Source organism: Rhopilema esculentum, chromosome 5 (assembly GCF_057945365.1).
Source record: "Rhopilema esculentum isolate cy_ngs chromosome 5, ASM5794536v1, whole genome shotgun sequence".
Classification (NCBI taxonomy): Eukaryota; Metazoa; Cnidaria; class Scyphozoa; order Rhizostomeae; family Rhizostomatidae; genus Rhopilema; species Rhopilema esculentum.
In genome coordinates, this window is record NC_142819.1 from 6,278,845 (window position 1) to 6,298,039 (window position 19,195).

Consider the following 19,195-nt stretch of genomic DNA (forward strand, 5'->3'; position numbering starts at 1 on the left):
ATTCAAATATTTGCGCTTAATGTGACTGGTGGTTTTTTGTGATTAATATGATATTAATGCGATTAATGTGATTTTTTGTGATTAATGTGAATAATTTGTGATTAAAGTGTGATTATTCTTTAGAGCGTACGTGATTTTAAGCAGTGATTTGCCCCTCGGAATTGGGTACCTTGCTTTAGTGCCGAATACCCTGTTTTTTTTGCCCAAGTGCATGACCAACTTTCCAACTTCCGTTTTGTTTGTGGTCTAAAGAATGTGTCGATTACTTTTGATGAACCATTTCATTGTTTCGAAACGAAGCGGAATAAATTCATAGAAGAAATGTACATTGCGAAAATGTGAGAAGCTTGTCGCGAAATGTACTTTCAGGCACCGCGGAGCAGGGGGGGGGGGCATTGGGTTGAGGAGCTTTAGCCCCCTACTTTTTACCACGAGTGAAGCCTCTTTTATTCGGTTTTACCCCCTTTTTTAGACTCCCCCCCCACTTTTCTCAACGTTCCGCAGTGTCTGACTTGGTATTCCCCCGTCTTTAGATACACAGCGACACGCACACAGAGTACCTATTCTGTGGCAAAAGATTTCGGAACTGCCTGGAGGATATCATAAAGCGGCCTTACGTTGCAGAACTTGTGAGTATTGCAGACTTGTGTTTATATTTTGATACTGTAACGTAAAGATGCTAAAATTCTTTGTTGTTAGTATGCTCAATCTTTTGCAAACATCAAACCTCGATTAGACATCTTGTTCTTTGTTGGCAAGTTCAATAAAGCGACGCTAGACGATGGGTAATCAGACAGGCTTTGGGGACAGACTCATGCTGTGTGCTAGTAATATTCATGCTGCATCGTCAAGAAAGATTTTTCGAAACTTGCAATTATGTGTACCGGAAAAACTTTTTAAAAATGGATCATGGCAAGTTTCCTTTTGGGTTGTTTTTTAAGGCAGTGTTTTGCCAAAGATGAAACAAACATAACCTGCAGACTTAACCGAAAAGCTTCTCCCCATTCAATGTTTCGATAGAGTCTGCACGCACGCGAAGCATACAATGATGAGGCAGAAACTGCATATAACTATATGATGAATAATTAATCCGAAAAGTGAAGTTATTATAGGTCTCCCGTCCAACGTGTTTAAGGGTATTGAAGAGATTTTTACTAGCCACAGAATAGAGATTACAGAAAAGGCTCCCTCAAGCGTTATTAAGCCTGATTTACACGAGACGAATTTTTCGCGCGAAGCGAATTTTTCGCCACGAATTTTTCTCCTGCGAATTCGCTGCGAATTCGAAGTTTAATTTCCACTGGCAGAATTTCTTTTGCGAATTCGCCGCGAATAATGCCAAAGAAAATGGCGTCTGTTCGAAGATTGTTGTTATTGAAAAAAAGCGAGCAAAAAAGCAAATAAATGGGTACTTGGTTCGGAAAATTTATTCAGAACGTCTGCAGAAGGGGGAGTTTCATCTTTTGGTAAGTGACTTACGCTTACATTGTCAGGAATAATTACTTTCGAATGTCGCCAACTACATATGAGGAGCTTTTATCGTTTATTGCACCAAAGACGCCTGTTGCTAGAAACGTCCCATTCCATTGTTTATGTTATAGGTGCGGGATTTTCCCAGCATTGTTTAGGCCTAGTCATAGGTTACTCATTCTTCACCCATATTGTTGTATGAACCATTTCTTAGTTTTCTGTCGTTTTGCATACTTTTGATTTAGATTTTCATCTAACCCGGAACGGTAAGCTTTTCTAATTATTTTATTATAATTATTAACTAATCATTTTTTTTATCTTGATAGTAGTTATCAACTCGCTTTTGTTTGTCTGAAAGTACGCTATTAATAAACTAGCGTCTGCCGGCCCGTTTCTAGATAAGGGCCGGGAGAAAATGATCATCGGGTGGCTCGCTCTTCATCTCCAATCACAAGCCACAGGTCGCCAAAAATGGCACGTATCTGGAAACCATGCACTAACGAAAAATTACAAAGACGCCAGTTTTTATCACCTTTAAAGGTTCGTCTGCTATATTTGTTAATGTGTATCCCCTTTTTTCTAATCAGTCTCTAATCAGGTTAGTCTCTTTAAGACTGCAAAAATGTGGAACAAATCCAATGCCGAAATAAATTCTTAACATCAACACAAACGCGACAGAGCACTTACGGGCACTGCGAGCAAAGGCATCACTTAAGGGGGGGGGGGGGAGGGGGTATGGGTGTAATAGGACACGTGTATATAATCACATGTCATATCACGTGTTAGCTATTAATCAATGTCACATCACGTATTAACGTATATATAAGTGTTTGTAATTAATTAGAGAGTTAGTCTTTAGTGCAATTGAAGAGCACATAAAATGTATTGAGTGCGTTGTCTTTGCCTCTCGCTCTTAAAGTTGTAACCCCCCAACCACGGGATGTAACCCCCCCCCACGGGATGTAACTTCTCGTTCAGGTGAAATCTGTCTACAGTTTAATAAACTTTCTAGACCTTTCTGCGAGCAGTCTAATGGCAGGTGTAAAAAAGGTTTTTTGCGTAAATGCTCTATTTGTGGCAAATTTAATTGTAATCGAACAACTCCGTCAACTAGGCCTTCTGATAAGAAATGCTCATAACTTAATGCAGCGTATAGAAGAGGCACATACGCAGTTTAGCGCCATTAAAGGAGATTTAAGATGTCGCCAAACGCGAGCTTTATGATATCGCTTCGCGCGATGTAAAGATACCAAACGGCAAATTTGTCTACATACGCAAGGAAAACAAGCCTCTCTTTCTGGTCAAAAAACTCGCTTTTTGCGCAATTTCGATGGTCCTTTTCTCGTCACTGGACGTCCGCATAATCGCCAGGATCTGTTGAATCTGCATCATATAGCCATTTCCGTCTACGAATTCATCTTGAATCTTGAATGAATCTTCAGAATAAGACGAATCATCTTCAGAAGATAGTTCACTAGCCGTATCGTCCAATCCATCTGTAGAATGGTTTGTTGACTGACTTGTATGGTTTGGAAGCTGATCTGTTTCTTCACCTCGCAATTCGTTATCGACGAACGGTGATAGTCTGTCATGGTGTACAACTTTGATTTCCCGTCCATCGTTTTCAATCCTTAAGTTGACACCATTCGGCAACTTCTGGAGCACGGTCCATGGACCGCTAGCTTGCGGTTTTCGGCAGTTTTGTGATGCTTAGTTTTTAGCCAGACCCTCTGACCTTCCCGATAGTCGTAGAATCGAAGGTTCTTGTTATAGTATGGTTGCATTCGCTGTTTGTTGGTCTGTAAGGATTTGTAAGGATAACTTGTTCGAAAACGTCGGACAAGGATGATACCACATCTCGCTGATACTCAGCCGTTGTCAAATTATTGTGTTCGTTGGCAATAACATGATGGAAAACAATATCTTGTGGCAATACCACAGATCTTCCAAATGCAACAGTATAAGGAATGCAATTTGTAGATTTGCTGGTACTAGCGTTTAACGCAAAATCCGGGTAAGATCGAGCGCCTTTTCCACTGATAAAGACGACGATGTAATAAAACTGCACAAAGCATATCTTTGGAAGCTACCGAGCGAATGTTTCTCTTTGCGAAACCATTACCCGGGCTATGATAAGCAGAGGATCGACGCTGCTCGACTCCTAAGGTATCGCAAATGTCTCTCATAAGTTGACCGTCTACATTAGATCCTTGGCCAGTAAGGAGATAGAATGGTGTACAATGCTTCAAAAATGCATCAACGATTGCTGGTGCAGTTTGATCTTTGAGTGGGATGGCTTGAATGTACTTTGAAAACACATCTCCTACTAGGAGCATGTATTGATAGCCTCTGTGGTCTTTCGGAAGATAAGCCATGTCTAGTGATACAAATTGCATAGGTGCTTTCAGAATAAACATTTTGACGAGAGGTGCTTTTGGGGGCGATGTATCGCATTTTGTTTTTTGACAATCTTCACATGCTAATGTAAAGGACCGGATGTAGTCGAACATGTTGGGCCAATAGACGCTTCTTTCAATAAACAGTATATTTTGTCGACCCCAAAATGAGCTGTATTGTGGTATTCTTGGACAACAGTTTGTCTCAGTGAAGGTGGGACAACCGGCCGGCCAGATTGGTGAGAATTCCATTCTCAATTTGTAATTGTGATTGTACTCGTTTCAGTCGGCCATTCTCAATTGTATGCTGGTTATTGATAAGCTCTATAGCTCTCTTGATCAAGGGATGTTTTGATTGATCAACTTTCAACTGCGCTGAAAAATTTGAGCTTTGATCAAATGAAGCGTAAATTTTGTGTTCGAAGTCAGATGCTGCTTACATCGCTGCTTATTGCCGAAGCGGCAGAGCCTCTTTTAAGCAAAACCAACTAATGGGGAAAATCTTAGTTTGGGGCCCAAGCCAGTACACAGAAAAAATAGCGCCATTGTTATAATAACTTTGAATAAAATGTATATGACATAACAGAAATTTTAACATGCAAAACCATTTTAAGTGTTCAAATTGAGGTCCACACTTTTGAAAAAGTTACTAATAGCAATTATAAACAACCATTGTCTTTTTGAAAAAACTTTTTAATAAAACTTCTAGTCTGATATATTTCTTGGTCAGGCTGTCTGTCACGCCTCTCTTTTTGCTTCAAAAATTCAGCAACTGCATTTCTTGGATCATAAAAGGCTGTTCCTTTACCATTTAAGGAGATGTGCATAATGCTGTTTATTGACTGTTGGCTAAGTGAAGCTCTGTTTGAGGTCTTGATATTGTTGTAATGAGAGACTGTTCTTTCAGTCCCCATGCTATGTGGGGTTAAGGTTAAAAACGATGCTAGAAATGTTTTCAAAAGACCACAGCTTGCTTGCACCATTTTTCTTAATTTCAATGCGTAAAATGTGCCATTGTCTTCAATAGCAGGATCTTCAATGGCAACTATCTTCCTCCATGATATACATGTGTCAGAGACAAAATCTTCAATCTTTTCTGGGCCAAATAGTTGACTGGCTAAATCTCTGCTTGCTGTGATGAGCTCTGTAGATGATTTGGCATCTAAAATTTTCATCAAATTTTTTAAAGTTCCATCATTTTCAAGGTTCATTCTCTCATCTAAAAAATTTATTGCTGATTGGACAATCTCTGTTCTCACTGCCATGTCATTCCTGTGTGTTGTTGTCACATATTTGTTCATTATGTTTCTTTTCTGTATTGAATAAGTTGGAGAAGAAACTTCTTCAAAGTTTCCACGACATTTCTCCTCTCTCCTGGTATTGGTATTTCATTCATTACTTTGAGATTCTCAACTGCAGCATCTCTTGCAGTTATAATATCCAACAAAATTAGGTGTGACTTTTGAAAAATTTTCTGGAGATTCTTAAATATTTTGCGCAAATCAAACATCAAAGTTGTTAACCAAAACTTTTGACCATCATGTTTCCATTTATCTAAAAAGCCTTGAGCCATTCTTTTTTCAATTTTTTCAGCGTGAATTTCACCAGAACACATCTTTGTCCACACTTGCTTTGCTGCTTCAAGATTATTTAGCACTGCCTTCAGCACATTCAAAGTGTGCTCAGCAAATCGCACTTCAAAGTGCTTAGGAAATGTCAGACATTTGGGATCTTCCTTGTGAAGGTACTTTACTCTGCGAGGTGATTGTCTGAAAAATTTGGAAACAGCAAGTACATTGGTCATCCACAATGACAATTCAGGAACTTCAGACTGTACAGACTCCAAAGCCAAATCAGAGCGATGGCATATGCACCATGCAGTGAGCAATTCTTTTCCAGTGTAATCCTTTAGAAGTTTCCAGAGTCCACCATTCTTACCAGTGTTGGCATTTTCACCGTCTGTAGTTATTCCAACAAGTTTCTCTGTATCAACTCCCACACTCTTTAAACAAGTGGTAAATGCATCAAGCAAACCATCTGCACCCCCAAGGTCACTACTTGAAATACCCAGAAATACAGTTTTCACAGAAACTTCATTTTGTGGGAGAAATCTTGCAGTGATGAATTTGGAATCCACTTGTTGTTTGTCTGAACTGCCATCAATTTGTACTGAATAGCAGACACATTCTTTTAACAAATCTGCTACTTTTTTCATTTCATGTTCACTGATAATTTTTCTCATTTCAGCATATGTCATAGGGTCTCTGTAATGGTAGGCAGAGCCTGGTTGATTGTAAGGAACAAAATCAGCATCCCATCCATTATCTCTAAATATGTGCAACAAATTGTTGCTATGATCACCAGACAAAGATCTTGATGCCCAGCTCCATGCACTGACAGTTTCTACTCTGCAGTCATTGTATACATCAACTGCAAGTTTTAGAAGCAATTGTAAGGTCTCAGCTTTACATTTCTTCACTATTCGTACCCAGGGATGGGCATCTGACATATCCTTCCAAGCATCATCAAGCTTTTTGAGTCGTAATGCCTCTTCATGGGCAGCAGAACATAAATGGTCAACTATCAAACGAAGCCTGTCCTTACCATCAACACGAATTCCTTGAGCCACAGGTATTCGACCATTGACGGTGAACCTTTTAACATGCATTTCAAGCTGGTTACAAACAAGGCATTTCATGATAGGCCTTTGCCTTTTGTCTTTTCTTTCATATCTAACTTCAAGACAGCTCTCAGACATAATAAGCCAGTTTAAGTCTAATTTCTTTCCTTTGTACCAGTGAGTTCCAAATTCATCTTGTTGTTTTGCATTTTCAGTTGTAACATTTGTAGTGTCACTCTTTGCCACTTTGCTGGGATGTGGCGAGGATTCATCATGTAGTAGGCCTTCCTCTAGTACTTCTGCTGTATTTTCAACCTCAACAGTGTCGCTATCCTTCTTTCCAAACATTGAGAAAATCGACTTCTGACCCACAGCTGAGGCACATTCCTTCAAAGCTCTTTTCTTGCTTTCGAATCGCTTTTGGTGTTCACTCTTCTCTTTTTTCTTCATTTTGAAATTACGAGATTAGATATAGGTCATTTGAGATAGGTAGATCGAAAATAAAAATATTAAAAGCACGTGCTTGAGTGGCATGTGTACCAGGCTCGCAGATTGAATTGAATTGACCAATTCCTGGTAATCGAGATCAAAAGGCGAAACTGAGGCTCTTGAGGGCAGTCAAAGCTTCGAGAGAAGAGACGGGAGAAACTTGTCCCAGTCGCAGACCCTTGCACAAAGTTGAAAGAACAATGGAAATGAAAACAACAAAACAAATCATGGTACATAATGTGAAAAGGGCCCCTAACTACTGGGGCAAAATTAGATTTTTTTGCTTCACTACTGGGCCAGATGAAGGGCCTACTGGGGCAGAAACCCCACTAGTTGCAATGTTAAAAGAGGCCCTGCGAAGCGGTGATTCAATGTTTCAATTTCACTAACATAGTTCGCCTCGGTTAGTTCAAGACCAGCAATAGCCCGGTGCGCTGGACCTTCCAACAAATTAACCAAGTAGTTTAACTTGTTTATTGATGAAATTGTATCGTTGCAGTGTATGGCACTTTCAAAGCTTTGCCAGAAGGATGTGAATCGTGTAATGTCTCCATTGTTTCGTGGCAAGTTTAATTTTGCCGGACGCATTCCTCCGTTGAGGCCGTCGAGGCTCCACTTCGATTTCAAACGTGAAACGTATTTTCATTTGATCGTAGGGGTAAATCCTGATTGATTGAGCCGTGTGCTCGTAGTGGGGTTGGAGCTTCTTCCCTCCCAGCTCCATTTGCACTGGGTTGAGTTAATCTTCCATTCGTAAAATATTTAATCTTTTCGATAATTTCGTTCAATCGAGAGTCCCATTCGGCTGACTCGACGATTTCTTTCTCTATTTCTTCTATAGAGCATTTATCAATAATCTCTTTATTAAGCTCTTCCAAAAGTAGCTTCTTTTTGTAAAGCGTTGTTCCGATCGATTGCAGTTTGAAAACAAAGTCAGCGTTGAATTCAGTTGTTCGTAGTTCATCAATAATTTCATTTCCTTGCGTGTCAAGCTTTGTTACGACAGTTCGATTCCCTCCACGAAGAGCAACCAACTTCCTTAACTGTCTTGTTTCTTCGTTCGACATTTTCTCACGCGTATTTCATCGTCTTCTTATCGTGCCCTGCCCCTCGTTGAGTGCCATATGTTTTAGAGATTTAGGTTAGAACATTTTGAAGAAGACATAATTTGGGTTTTTGAACATTTCATAACATCAACAGAAACATAATAAACTATTAACAATAAACATGATCCAACGTGAACACTTTGTCATTACAACGTGGCGCGAACAACTGGCTAATGCAACTTCGAGGTCTAGGAGCGAGTGAAGGATTAACCGCGTGCTGCTCCTTCACAACAAATACCACAAAATGGAGGGAAAGTAGAACAAGTTTGCTGAAGGAGACATCGTACTGATTAAGAACAACATACAGCCTAAGAATATGTTGAGGCTTGGAAAGATCACGAGAACAATCAAATGGTTTGGTGGAAAAACGCAAGGAGCAGAACTACAGACGATGACTAATGGAAGGGCGATGGTGATTGAACGACCAGTTCAACTGTTGTATCCAATGGAGATCAATGCACAAGAAGATGCGATTACCCCTGAGGAGGGTTTTGCCTCTGATGATAGAACTCATACAAGACCAAGAAGAAATGCCGCTAGACAGGCGCACGATGTCATGAAGACACAGTTGGTGTTAGAAGATGAAGAAAAACTCCTTGTTAAGTAACGTCCACTTTGTGCCCTATCTAGCTTAAGTCTGTTAGTGGTCGAAATAGAATCCCGTATAAATTGAGGGTTGCAACCTTAGAGTAGGTAGACAACAGGCCCACGGGCCAGAAGAGGCGCAGAAATCTACGTGAGGCATATCCTTGAAGTAAGTCAAATCAATTAGAATTCAACCTATGCTTAGTCGTTGTCCTTTGCATGAGAACTGCAAGTTTCTGAGTTTGCATCTTAAATAATTTTAATTGTATATTCCAGTTTAATTTAATTTTGCATATATCGACCCCCTGGAACCAAAGATTCTCTGCTCTTTCTCTGCTTTAGACAAATACGAAAATGTGATATTGATGAGAAATATAAGCATCAATACCTTAGACGAAGAAGATTCAGCCTGCCAAAAAACTTTCTATCTTTTGTGATGTTTTCAGGCTTTCAAATTTACAGAATGAGAAGTTTTCAAACGATTTCAGTCTTTGAGACCGGTTTTATACCAGTTACTGAAAGTAACCTATCCACTTAATGTGAGTTATAGGCGAAGTGGGTTAAGGATAACATTTTGTTTGCTTTTACGACTTCAGAATCAAGCTGAATACCGAAGATTTTTAAGAGTATCTAGTCTCATGAAAGATAAAACATTCTCATTGAAAATTATCTATAACATAGTTAAGCATTTTATCTCAGAACTCGTTTATTCGACTTGTAGCAGATAGATGGAAATTTCTTATCAGCACTTAATATCCACCAGTTCAGAGTCCCGAAAAATTCTTATCATTTAACTCAATTACTTGTTATAATTACATTCGTTGGCAGAATAAATACGAGATAACATGTTGCGTTTCAGCTTCTTAAATCTCAAGCAATCCGCTACGTCAGGGTTGTCCAACCTTATTTCAAGAAGGACCACTTTCAGAATAACGCAGTAACTGGGGGGCCATTTATATGTTTATCGCTGCATTGTCGTCCCGTTTCATATCGTCCCATTCCAGGAAATGAAATGAAAAAATCTGATTTCCTTAGAGATTGTTGACTAGAAACTTCTAATTTATGAACATATAACTGGCCTTTCAGCTTATCATAAGATGAATGTTATATTATGCAATTGCAAGAATATTATGCCTAGCAATATCTTTTTCCGCCCGCGCTGCTATTTTTTCAAAAAAAATCAAACACCTAAAAAAGTCATTTTGCTGAGCTACGGAAAAATCGGTTGTCCGCGATAATTTGAAATTGCGTTTACAAAGTTTACTCTCACTCTTCCTCGCTTTTTAGAAACATGGCTTGTACCAATCTTGAACTTTCAAAAAAAGCGCGGCGTGTTCATGGTTTGGGCACAAAATAGAGGGTATTTTAGACAAGATAGCGCGTAAATAATATGAAATAATAATCTCATAAATAATATGAATCAATTTCTCTCTTACAACCTGAATAAATACAATGCAGTTCTTTCTCAACTTTGAACCAAGCACGGGCCACATTAGACAACATCAGGAGCCACAATGTGGCCCGCGGGCCACGCGTTGGACAAGCCTGCACTACGTTCTGGGGGAGTGGGGGAGACAAAACAACATTTTTTAGGCCACGTCCCTTCTAACACTAGAAAACGTCCTTTTACAAACAAGGAACGCCAATTTTACCTGAAGGGAACGTCCATGACAAACTTTTGGTTACGTAAAGGCAGTACATCACAAATAGTACATTGCCAAATATTACCCCTCTCAAAATTACAAAATTGATCGTGTTGAGAACTGAGGGGAAGTGTCCCGCCGTCCCCCCCCCCCCCCCCGTGACGCCGCTACTGATTTCAAGGGTTTGAAATTATAACTGGATCAGCCACTGGACACTCGTTTTCCCTTTTTCGTGTGCTAAACTAGCTATTTTAAATAATTAACAGTTTAACGTAAAATTTGATGGTCTAATTGACTATTTTATTCAAATTGCATTTGTTCTGCAGCATGCTTTCATTGTTGTATGTTTTAATGTTCTCGGTAATTCTTACGTTAATTGCCTAAATTGTGGCAATCATTGATTAAAGTCTTATGTTTACAATTTCGTCAGTTTTCAGAGAATATGAGTACGTGCTCTATTTTTTGTGTGAATATAGTCGTGTTCAAGTTACTGTCAAGGAAAATTTATTTCGCTTTTATTGGTCACGTGATACTCAAGCAGGTCTACAAAGATCTTCTCTTGGATTCTGAATTTCGGTTATTTAAAACTATAGATACAATCTTTGTTAAGTAAGAAACGATAACAAAGGCTCTCAAACATAGCTCACTGGAAGAACAGGAGCGGCTAGAATTATAGGGATACACATATATTTTCATTCTTATGAAAATTTATTCACTGTGAGTATCTGTAATATATTTACCCTGGGTACCTGGTATATTTACGTTTAATTTGCTGGAGGGTTTGATTAATGTATAAAGATCTATGAAATGAAAAAATAAAAATTCTGCCGTTGCTTGTTTGCCATTCGTTTTGTTTTTTATAAAACTATTCCTTTGTACACATTTTAGAGAAAATGTTCGCCGGTATCAGCAGACATCTTAGAAAGAGCGGCTTCCAGCCGTTTCTTCGGGCGGGGTCGAGCGCTGCTGCCGTGGAAAAAGCTCGCGAAAGATTGGTTGACTGCAGGCAAGGTGAAAAAGTTGTGGGGACTTTTTCGAGGGAGGAAATGCAAAACAGGGTAGATAAATTGAGAGCTATGATGAAAGAGCAGAAATTAGAGGCCTGTGTTTTTACTTCCTATCAGAACGTGAACTACTACAGTGACTTTCTGTACTGTGCATTTGGCAGACCTTATGGTTTGGTCATTACAGAAGAGGATCACACAGTTATAGCTGCTAGTAAGTTTCTTGATTTTGACTGTACTTTTGATATGCAACTTTGTGTGAAGCCCCGTATGCTGGGACGGAATATTAGCGATAACTGATCTTCGTGTGTTTGTTGTTGTTTATTCTCGCCGCGTTGCAGTATTCCTTACTTACTACATAAAAATCAACCTGCACTGATGATTCAATTCCTCAAAGTTAGGCAAAAGCTAGCCTGCGTGCGGATGTTACTTTCTATGGCGAAGAAGTGCCAGGACGGAACTAGAAAAAAGTTGTTCCTCTTTGCGATTTTTCATAGTTTGGCATTTTTCATGATTCAAAGACATTTTACTTGCTCTTAAAATGCTTGAATAAACGGCTTGAACTGTATCATCATCACTTTCGTGCAGATATCGATTATGGGCAGCCATGGAGGCGCTCCTTTGGTGAAGCAGTGACTTTCACTGACTGGCAACGTGATAGTTTCTACTATGGCGTCCAAAAGCTTGTTGGAAACCGTTCCAAGATTGGTTTGGAGCTGGATCATATTAGCGTAGATAATTTTGCTAAAATGAAAAACGCATTACCAAAGGCTGAAATAGTCGACGTTGGCTTTTCAACCATGAAAAATAGGATGATAAAATCGGCCGAAGAAATTGAGTTGATCAAGAACGGTGCCCGGATCGCAAATATTGGCGGTTATGCTTGCCGAGAAGCAATGTCTGAGAACAAACCCGAATACGAGGTTGCAATGGCATCAACTCAAGCGATGATCAGAGACATCGCAGCGACATACCCTCATGCTGAATTAATGGATAGTAAGTGGCACAGAAAATAAATATAGTTTGTTGAATATTGTAACTGCATAGTTAAAAAGGCAAAATTGTCGTTTTGCAAACTGAATTCTCTTTGGATTGGAAGGAACAAATCAGGGAAGTTTTTACAAGGTCTCCAGGGTAGAAATTTTCACGGAACAATCTTTTCCATCAAAAGATATTTTGCAAGCTCTCCACACAAGCACAGTTAATTCTGTCTGGGGCTGTGCTGTACTGAAATTATACAGTTCAATTCAAATCCCTGCTACTAGGATTATTAATAGTAGCAGCTTGCCCAAAACTGACTTCTAATTGACGGCCATGACTGAACTTGTCTCTTGTCAATCCAATGAAGTCCTTCATTGAGCTGATTCCATAATATCTCTTCATCAGAAATTTTTAATGCTCATCTGACAGCCTTTGTAATGCAATATCAACCTTGGCCTATCTAAGCAAATGTAAATTAGCAACCAGAGATGTTTGTTATTATAAAGTTGCAAAACTTTGGAATACCCACTCACATTGTTTGGTTTTCAAAAGAGAGGGTGGATTCTGATATCATATTTTCTGACATCGCAAGTTTTACATAAATTTTAAGTATTTTAATTTGCCGTTTAGCGGTCTGTCAATAACTGCTGGATGAGGTATAAGCAGAGCTGTACACACTTTCGGGGTATAGAACAGGACGGTTCTAAATTGCCTCTCCGAGTTTCACGCTTAACGTGACCATCAGGCAATTTTGCAATGCCTAAGGTTTTGTCACTCTTTTTCATTATATATATATATATATTTTAGTTGAAGCTTTAATGCGAGGACCCTTTGAAAACCAGCTATTGCTGAGGGACAACCCTACTTAAAATAATTAAACATGAAAGACTGCTCATCGAAGCATCGGAAAATGGTATCTTTGAATGCACTTGACATAATGGAGAATATGTTTTATTTTAAGCATGGACTTGGTTTCAGTCAGGAATAAACACAGATGGTGCCCACAACCCAGTGACAAGTAGAAGACTCCAGAAAGGTGATATCATCAGCATAAATTGCTTCCCTATGATAGCTGGGTAGGTCAAAATCAGCAATATATTTACTTTTTGTTTCTTTGTTAAGATAACTATAATATAACCAGCATTTGGGTTTGTTTCTGAGCACACCAACAAAAAACAGGTTCTTAGATATGTTAAGGGTAAGTCCCTTTTCAATTTTGTTACCTAGGTAAACAGGGTAACCGACGTGAAATTTGACACGACTTTTATTTTGTGACACGATTTGCGGCTTTGCAGCCTTATCCATTCGTATTTTCAGTGGCACACGGTTACGCGATTTTTTCAGCAGCCCTGCAATTTTCGCGATGTTTTTCGTTCAGTAGAGACTGAAACTAGTTCCCTGATTCAATGCCTTCCGTGGCATGCTTTCTGTAGCCACATATTTCTTTGCTGTATGTTTGGGCTTAGAAGGAAATTCTCGGTAAACTCGAAATTGTTTAGATTTAGACTTGCATCTTTTGGAGAATTCTATATTTTCTGCCTTTTGAACGAAGCAATAACCAAAATATTTCAATGAAATTTATTTTGGGAAAATCATTATTATACTGAATTTTGCAATGGGATGCTTCTTCACGGTAAAAGTTTTGTTTAGGGACGAAGTAATGCTAGTGTTTAAAGGGTCTGAGTCATCGCCCTTTATGCAACTACAGATTATAAGATTAAATAAGATCTTGCCCAATGGATTATGTTTTTTGACTGGATGCAAGGCGAATGACTCGAGTAATTGTTTATCTCAAAATACCTAAGTTTATTCAGTCGGCTACAGTAGCAGAAGCTTTTTTAATTAGAGAATTAAGTGGATAAATCGAGTGTAATCTTGATTTTTGTAAACAGGTATTACACTGCACTGGAAAGAACGCTCTTCTTTGATCATGCATCAGATGCGCATTTAAAAGTGTGGGAGGCAAATTGCAGGGTGTTGAAACGAGGACGGGAACTACTCAAGCCAGGTGCTTCATGTGCAGAGATTGCGAAGGAGCTTAACGAAATGTATGAGGAGGAGAACCTGCTGCAGTACAGAACCTTTGGATACGGTCATTCATTCGGAGTTTTGTGTCACTACTATGGAAGAGAGGCTGGCCTGGAATTGCGTGAAGATATTGACACTGTAATAGAGCCAAATATGGTCATTTCTATGGAGCCAATGGTGACAATACCGGAAGGAATGCCTGGAGCTGGGGGTTACAGAGAGCATGATATATTGGTTATGAAGGAGGATGGGGCAGAGAATATCACCAATTTTCCCTTTGGTCCAGAGCATAATATAATAAAAGGCTAGTTGTTTTAAAGGGGTTACTAGCATTTTGTACGGATAAAGGGGAGGGAGATCACCTTTTGATCGATCGATTTTGGATTATAGATAGATAATTGTAGTTTGATTCTAAATTTTTGGGGGTATAATCTTTATGTTGAGCTAGATATCATATATAATTTTAGGAGTATAATTTTGCTAATTCTAAAGATTGTAGTGATTTCTCTACTAAAAGAATTGTATAGTGCTTTTAGAGGATGAAGCATGCTCTTGAACTCGTTGTAAACGTTTTTGATTTTTATGAATTTGAATTATCCGATTGTTATCATTATAGAGGCCGTAGCAAGTACATTGCCGTTTTTGTAGAGAGTTTTCTAGTTCTTACAGAGGGGATCATGATAAAAAATCAGACTGAAGTTAGGACAAAGACTGATTATAGCATTCTTACATTCTTACATTCTTACGATTATAGCATAACATTACAATTCTAGGTTGATATACGAACAGGGAAGAAATACAATGACCAACTTTACTAGTACATTGAGAAATACCAACCGGGTGGTTATCTGGCCGGGACATTTCTAAATTGTAGAAAGTAGAATTTTACAATACATACATGAACGATTGTATAAATTAAGAATGCATAGTAAAAAGAAATAGAAGAAAAACAGTGGACACAGCAGATAAGAGATATTGAATTTGGCAGGATAAGAGTAAAGGAATGAAGTTCTTTAAATAATGATTTGTATTAGTTTTGACTAGAATGGAACCATCGAATTTCATCAGGTATCTTTTTCAAACGGTTATACCTTTGTTAGTCATAGGACTTTTTTGATATTTGTTGTGGCCATGAGGAGAGAATCAGTTTGTTACTGTCCTGTCGAGGTTAATATCTATGTAGTTGTTTGGAACAAATGGGTAAAAACCTCCGGCTGGTTATTGTTACTAAATTCATGGTGTACATTATCTGCCATGGACAGTAAATTCGTCATAACTTGGGATTTTTGAAGCACATATCTCTAATTACCTTGTGCTGGTATGTCTGACTTATCCGGGATACAACTTTTGACTTGAGTAAGGTTGGAGAATCGAATGGGAATTTGAAACCAGTCAAATTTAGTTAAAGTTCGAGTTATCCGTCGAGTTAACGATTCGAATTAATTTTAATTTTAACATTTTTGCGATGTATTTGTGATTTTATGAATGTCGTTAAAGGGACCAACACAAGTTAACAGGCGATTAACACGTAAAGGAGCCAAGTATGCTAAGTTATCCTATGATAGATTTATACTAGCGATTTATTCGGATTCTTCTAGAATTTTATTCCAACTTTTCAGTGGTACAGGCCAAATTGTAACTCAAAGATTATTGTTGCAAATTATTGGTGTAAGAAAAGCAATCTTTAACCTTATAAAGTCAAGTAATTGTAAACCTGATACAAAATTGTCATAACAGCTACTCTTTTCTATATTTCGGTTTTAACTTAGCTGTCACAAGAACCAAATGATAGCGCAGAAGCCTCACATCCACAAACCTAGTAAATGTCATTCTGAAAGTTAATGTGCCTGTCAAGGGGAATCAACATCTCCCGGACGAAATAGCTGAAACCGCAAACCTTCTCTTGAAAGACGTAATTGCTGATTGATTGCCTTTCCGAAAGGGATCCACTTGACAACATCTAGCCGCTGAAGATAGCATTTGTCAAAAGTGGGGAGAAAGCTATGTTACAAAATTTAAAAAATCGAAAGCTGAGCACTGAAACACTTTTAAAAAGATGTAGTTTCACTTGTGTTCTGGCCTTGGGGTGTTGGTTTTTCTTCACTTTGATTTTTGTGTTCAACTTGTTTCGTCTTTCTTCGCCTTATCTTCTTGGATAAAAAGTAAATCGAAGGGTCCATCACTGGATTCAGCCATTGTAAAAATGCGACGTATTTCAAGTTATCATGCAATTTTCTATAGTACATTATGGTAACATTAGCGGGGAAAGTGCAAATGATGAATAAGACAGTAACCAGTATGGAATAAAGAAGAATGTACTCTGATTGGGACGAACTGGCTGTCGATGCAAGTCGTTTTCTCAGCCATACCCGATAGCAGATAAAACTGTAAGATAAAATAAGCAATAGAGCACAAATAAATGTCAAAACTGGAACAAGAATGAACATTGTTTCCTTCAAACTCACCACATAGAACAACGCTACAACGATTGCAGTGGTAAGCCAGATTAGAGCAACTACAATAGCACAGCGCTGTGAGGTGATGAGGTGTTTACTTCTGAAAGGTAACAGCACTGCAACCAAACGCTGCAAGGAGACAAACATCAAATGGAGCAATGATGTTATGAGTGAGAAGGCGATCAAACTCGAGAATATTTGGTGATAAACTGGAAACATTTTATGTGTCACTGGAGGAAATGTTGCACCGGCAACTGTAAGCCAGATGCAGTTCAACAAATCAGCTACAGTAAGACTTAAAATCGTCATCTGGAATGGCCGTTTTAGCTTGCGTTCTTTGTAGAGGGCAGCGATAAGAAGTGTGTTTGCAATGACACCAACACCACCAATTGTTGGGAAGACTGTTTTGTAGTAAAGATCCATTTGCTACCTGCACCAAAAGCTGTTCGCTATTTGTGTCAATGCCTACAAGTAAAGAAGATGTACCGGCTTTGGAACCTACAGCAATCAGACTAAGTCGCTGCTGATGTTCTGGAAACCTCGTTCCACCTGCTAACCTGCTAACTGAAACTTGGAGCTTGTCGCTTTTATTTTAATGGTAGCTTCAACAGCTGCATCCTGAAGGAAACTATGACTCGAAGGAATTTTAACAGTAACCTATCAAGTAAAAAACGTGATGTGTAAACAAAATTGCTTTTATGCTCTGACTTTCTAGTTAATAGCAGACTGAATAGATTCAACAAGTAGCAGCTCAATCACTACATTGCCAGCACTGTCTTTAAGATCATATTGAGTCCATGTACAAAGTAGACAGATGTGCCTTCTTTTGCATTAGGCCACACTGTCGATTCATTCCTTTAGAACTTTACGACAAGCATGTGCGATGGGTATACATTCTCCATGATGTAACATATCGCATTAAGCTTGGGCCAAAAAGATGGCGAGCGAACCTAGCTGTTTCCATACAAATGCATTACAGGCAGCTCTGCTGTTCGAGGAAAGAACTCCTAGTGAATTGAATTGATATGTTGCTTTTAAGCTGTTAGGAGCAAGAAACGAGACTTTTAGAAATTTGACAACAAAGATGACTGGCTTCGAGAAGCTACAGTGATGAATAGACTCAGCAAGAAGTCAATTCTATCAACCAGTTAGAAGGAATAAATAGCAAGGTACTTTGAATTGGCAGCAATCAAGACTTATTAGTCTGAATCGTTTGCAATTACGAAATCTCTAAAGCACAATCAAATGAGAGAAAGTTAATTTCTTCGAAAAATGGCATGGGGTTTACTCGCATGTGACCATACCAGTTTTCAAGAATCAATGACCGAACAAGTAATGCTCGGATATTTTCAAATTGAGTTAACTGACTCCGTGCATTCTGTTTCTAAAGTTCTTCTGACAAAATTTTGAGAATGGTGTTTGGGATACGAGTCTAAATTCCCATTTTTCAGGGGTATCGTTCTATTCACTTGGGCATTAGGCCGAAGTTTTGCAGAAGAAAGTTCCTTCTCATAGTGCTTTGCAACATTTAATGATGGTATTCCATTTTCATTTTTATCTAAAACCCATTTTCCTCTAAAATTTCTTCTTCTTTTGATTAAGCGATTTGAAAATAACGTCGTGGATTTTAACTGCTCGTGTGCATATGATGCAATATTTTGAATGCAAACGAACCTTTGAACAAAGGCTGGCTCGTCTCCTAAACAAAACAGAAATCTAGGCATATCTTTCCTTGCCTTAAATGCCCTGGAAATAATCTTTATTTTAAATGGAAGGTAGCCCCGGGTGCCGTTTCAAATGTCGGTGCTCAGTTTATCAGTGGCTGATTTGCTGGCTTCTCTGTCGGTGGTAATCTGCGCTCCTTTGATACTGCTGATGACGTATTAAAAAAATGAAAGTTTTAGGTACTTAGAAAAAATTTTTTTCTTCTATCAATCAAATCATTAAAGCAAAAGAAATCTGCTTAAGTGGAAAAAATTGAAGGTTTTTCTCTTGATTGAATTAAATCGTCAACATAAAGGCAGTTCCGCGTAATCAATGGAAGTTCAATTCTTTTCTTAATTGAAATCAATCATAAAATTAACGAGCGTTTGGCGTATATATGAAAAATCGATTTTTCGCGTGATCAAATTAAATAATTATACGAGCGGCAGTTTTGTTCAAATCTTAAAGGCATCCTTTTTTCATAATTGATTCAAAGTGATTAATAATTTTAAGAATTGCATTTTTTTATACAGAGATAGGGGTATCTTAACAATGTTCCATCTCTCTTGAAAAATCGAATTGATTTTGTGTTTGAGTCTTCAACAGTTTGCAGCTGTGCGAATACCTTGTCGGTAGATCGATTCTTAAGTTGGTATGTTGGTATAGCTTTGTAGGCATTAAAAGAGGTTGCCCAGTGTTTCTTTAAACGAAAC

At 38.5% G+C, this 19,195-nt stretch overlaps 1 protein-coding gene across 1 annotated transcript; it reads left to right on the forward strand.

Moving 5' to 3' along the window:
- The first annotated feature begins 517 nt into the window (after window positions 1-517).
- On the forward strand, window positions 518-14,953 carry LOC135689618 (uncharacterized). The gene is made up of 5 exons (XM_089116230.1): window positions 518-629; window positions 11,198-11,527; window positions 11,902-12,309; window positions 13,256-13,370; window positions 14,187-14,953. The coding sequence occupies exons 2-5, from the start codon at window positions 11,203-11,205 to the stop codon at window positions 14,629-14,631; spliced, it is 1,293 nt and encodes a 430-aa protein (XP_088972356.1). The 5' UTR covers window positions 518-629; window positions 11,198-11,202; the 3' UTR covers window positions 14,632-14,953.
- The last annotated feature ends 4,242 nt before the right edge of the window (window positions 14,954-19,195 follow it).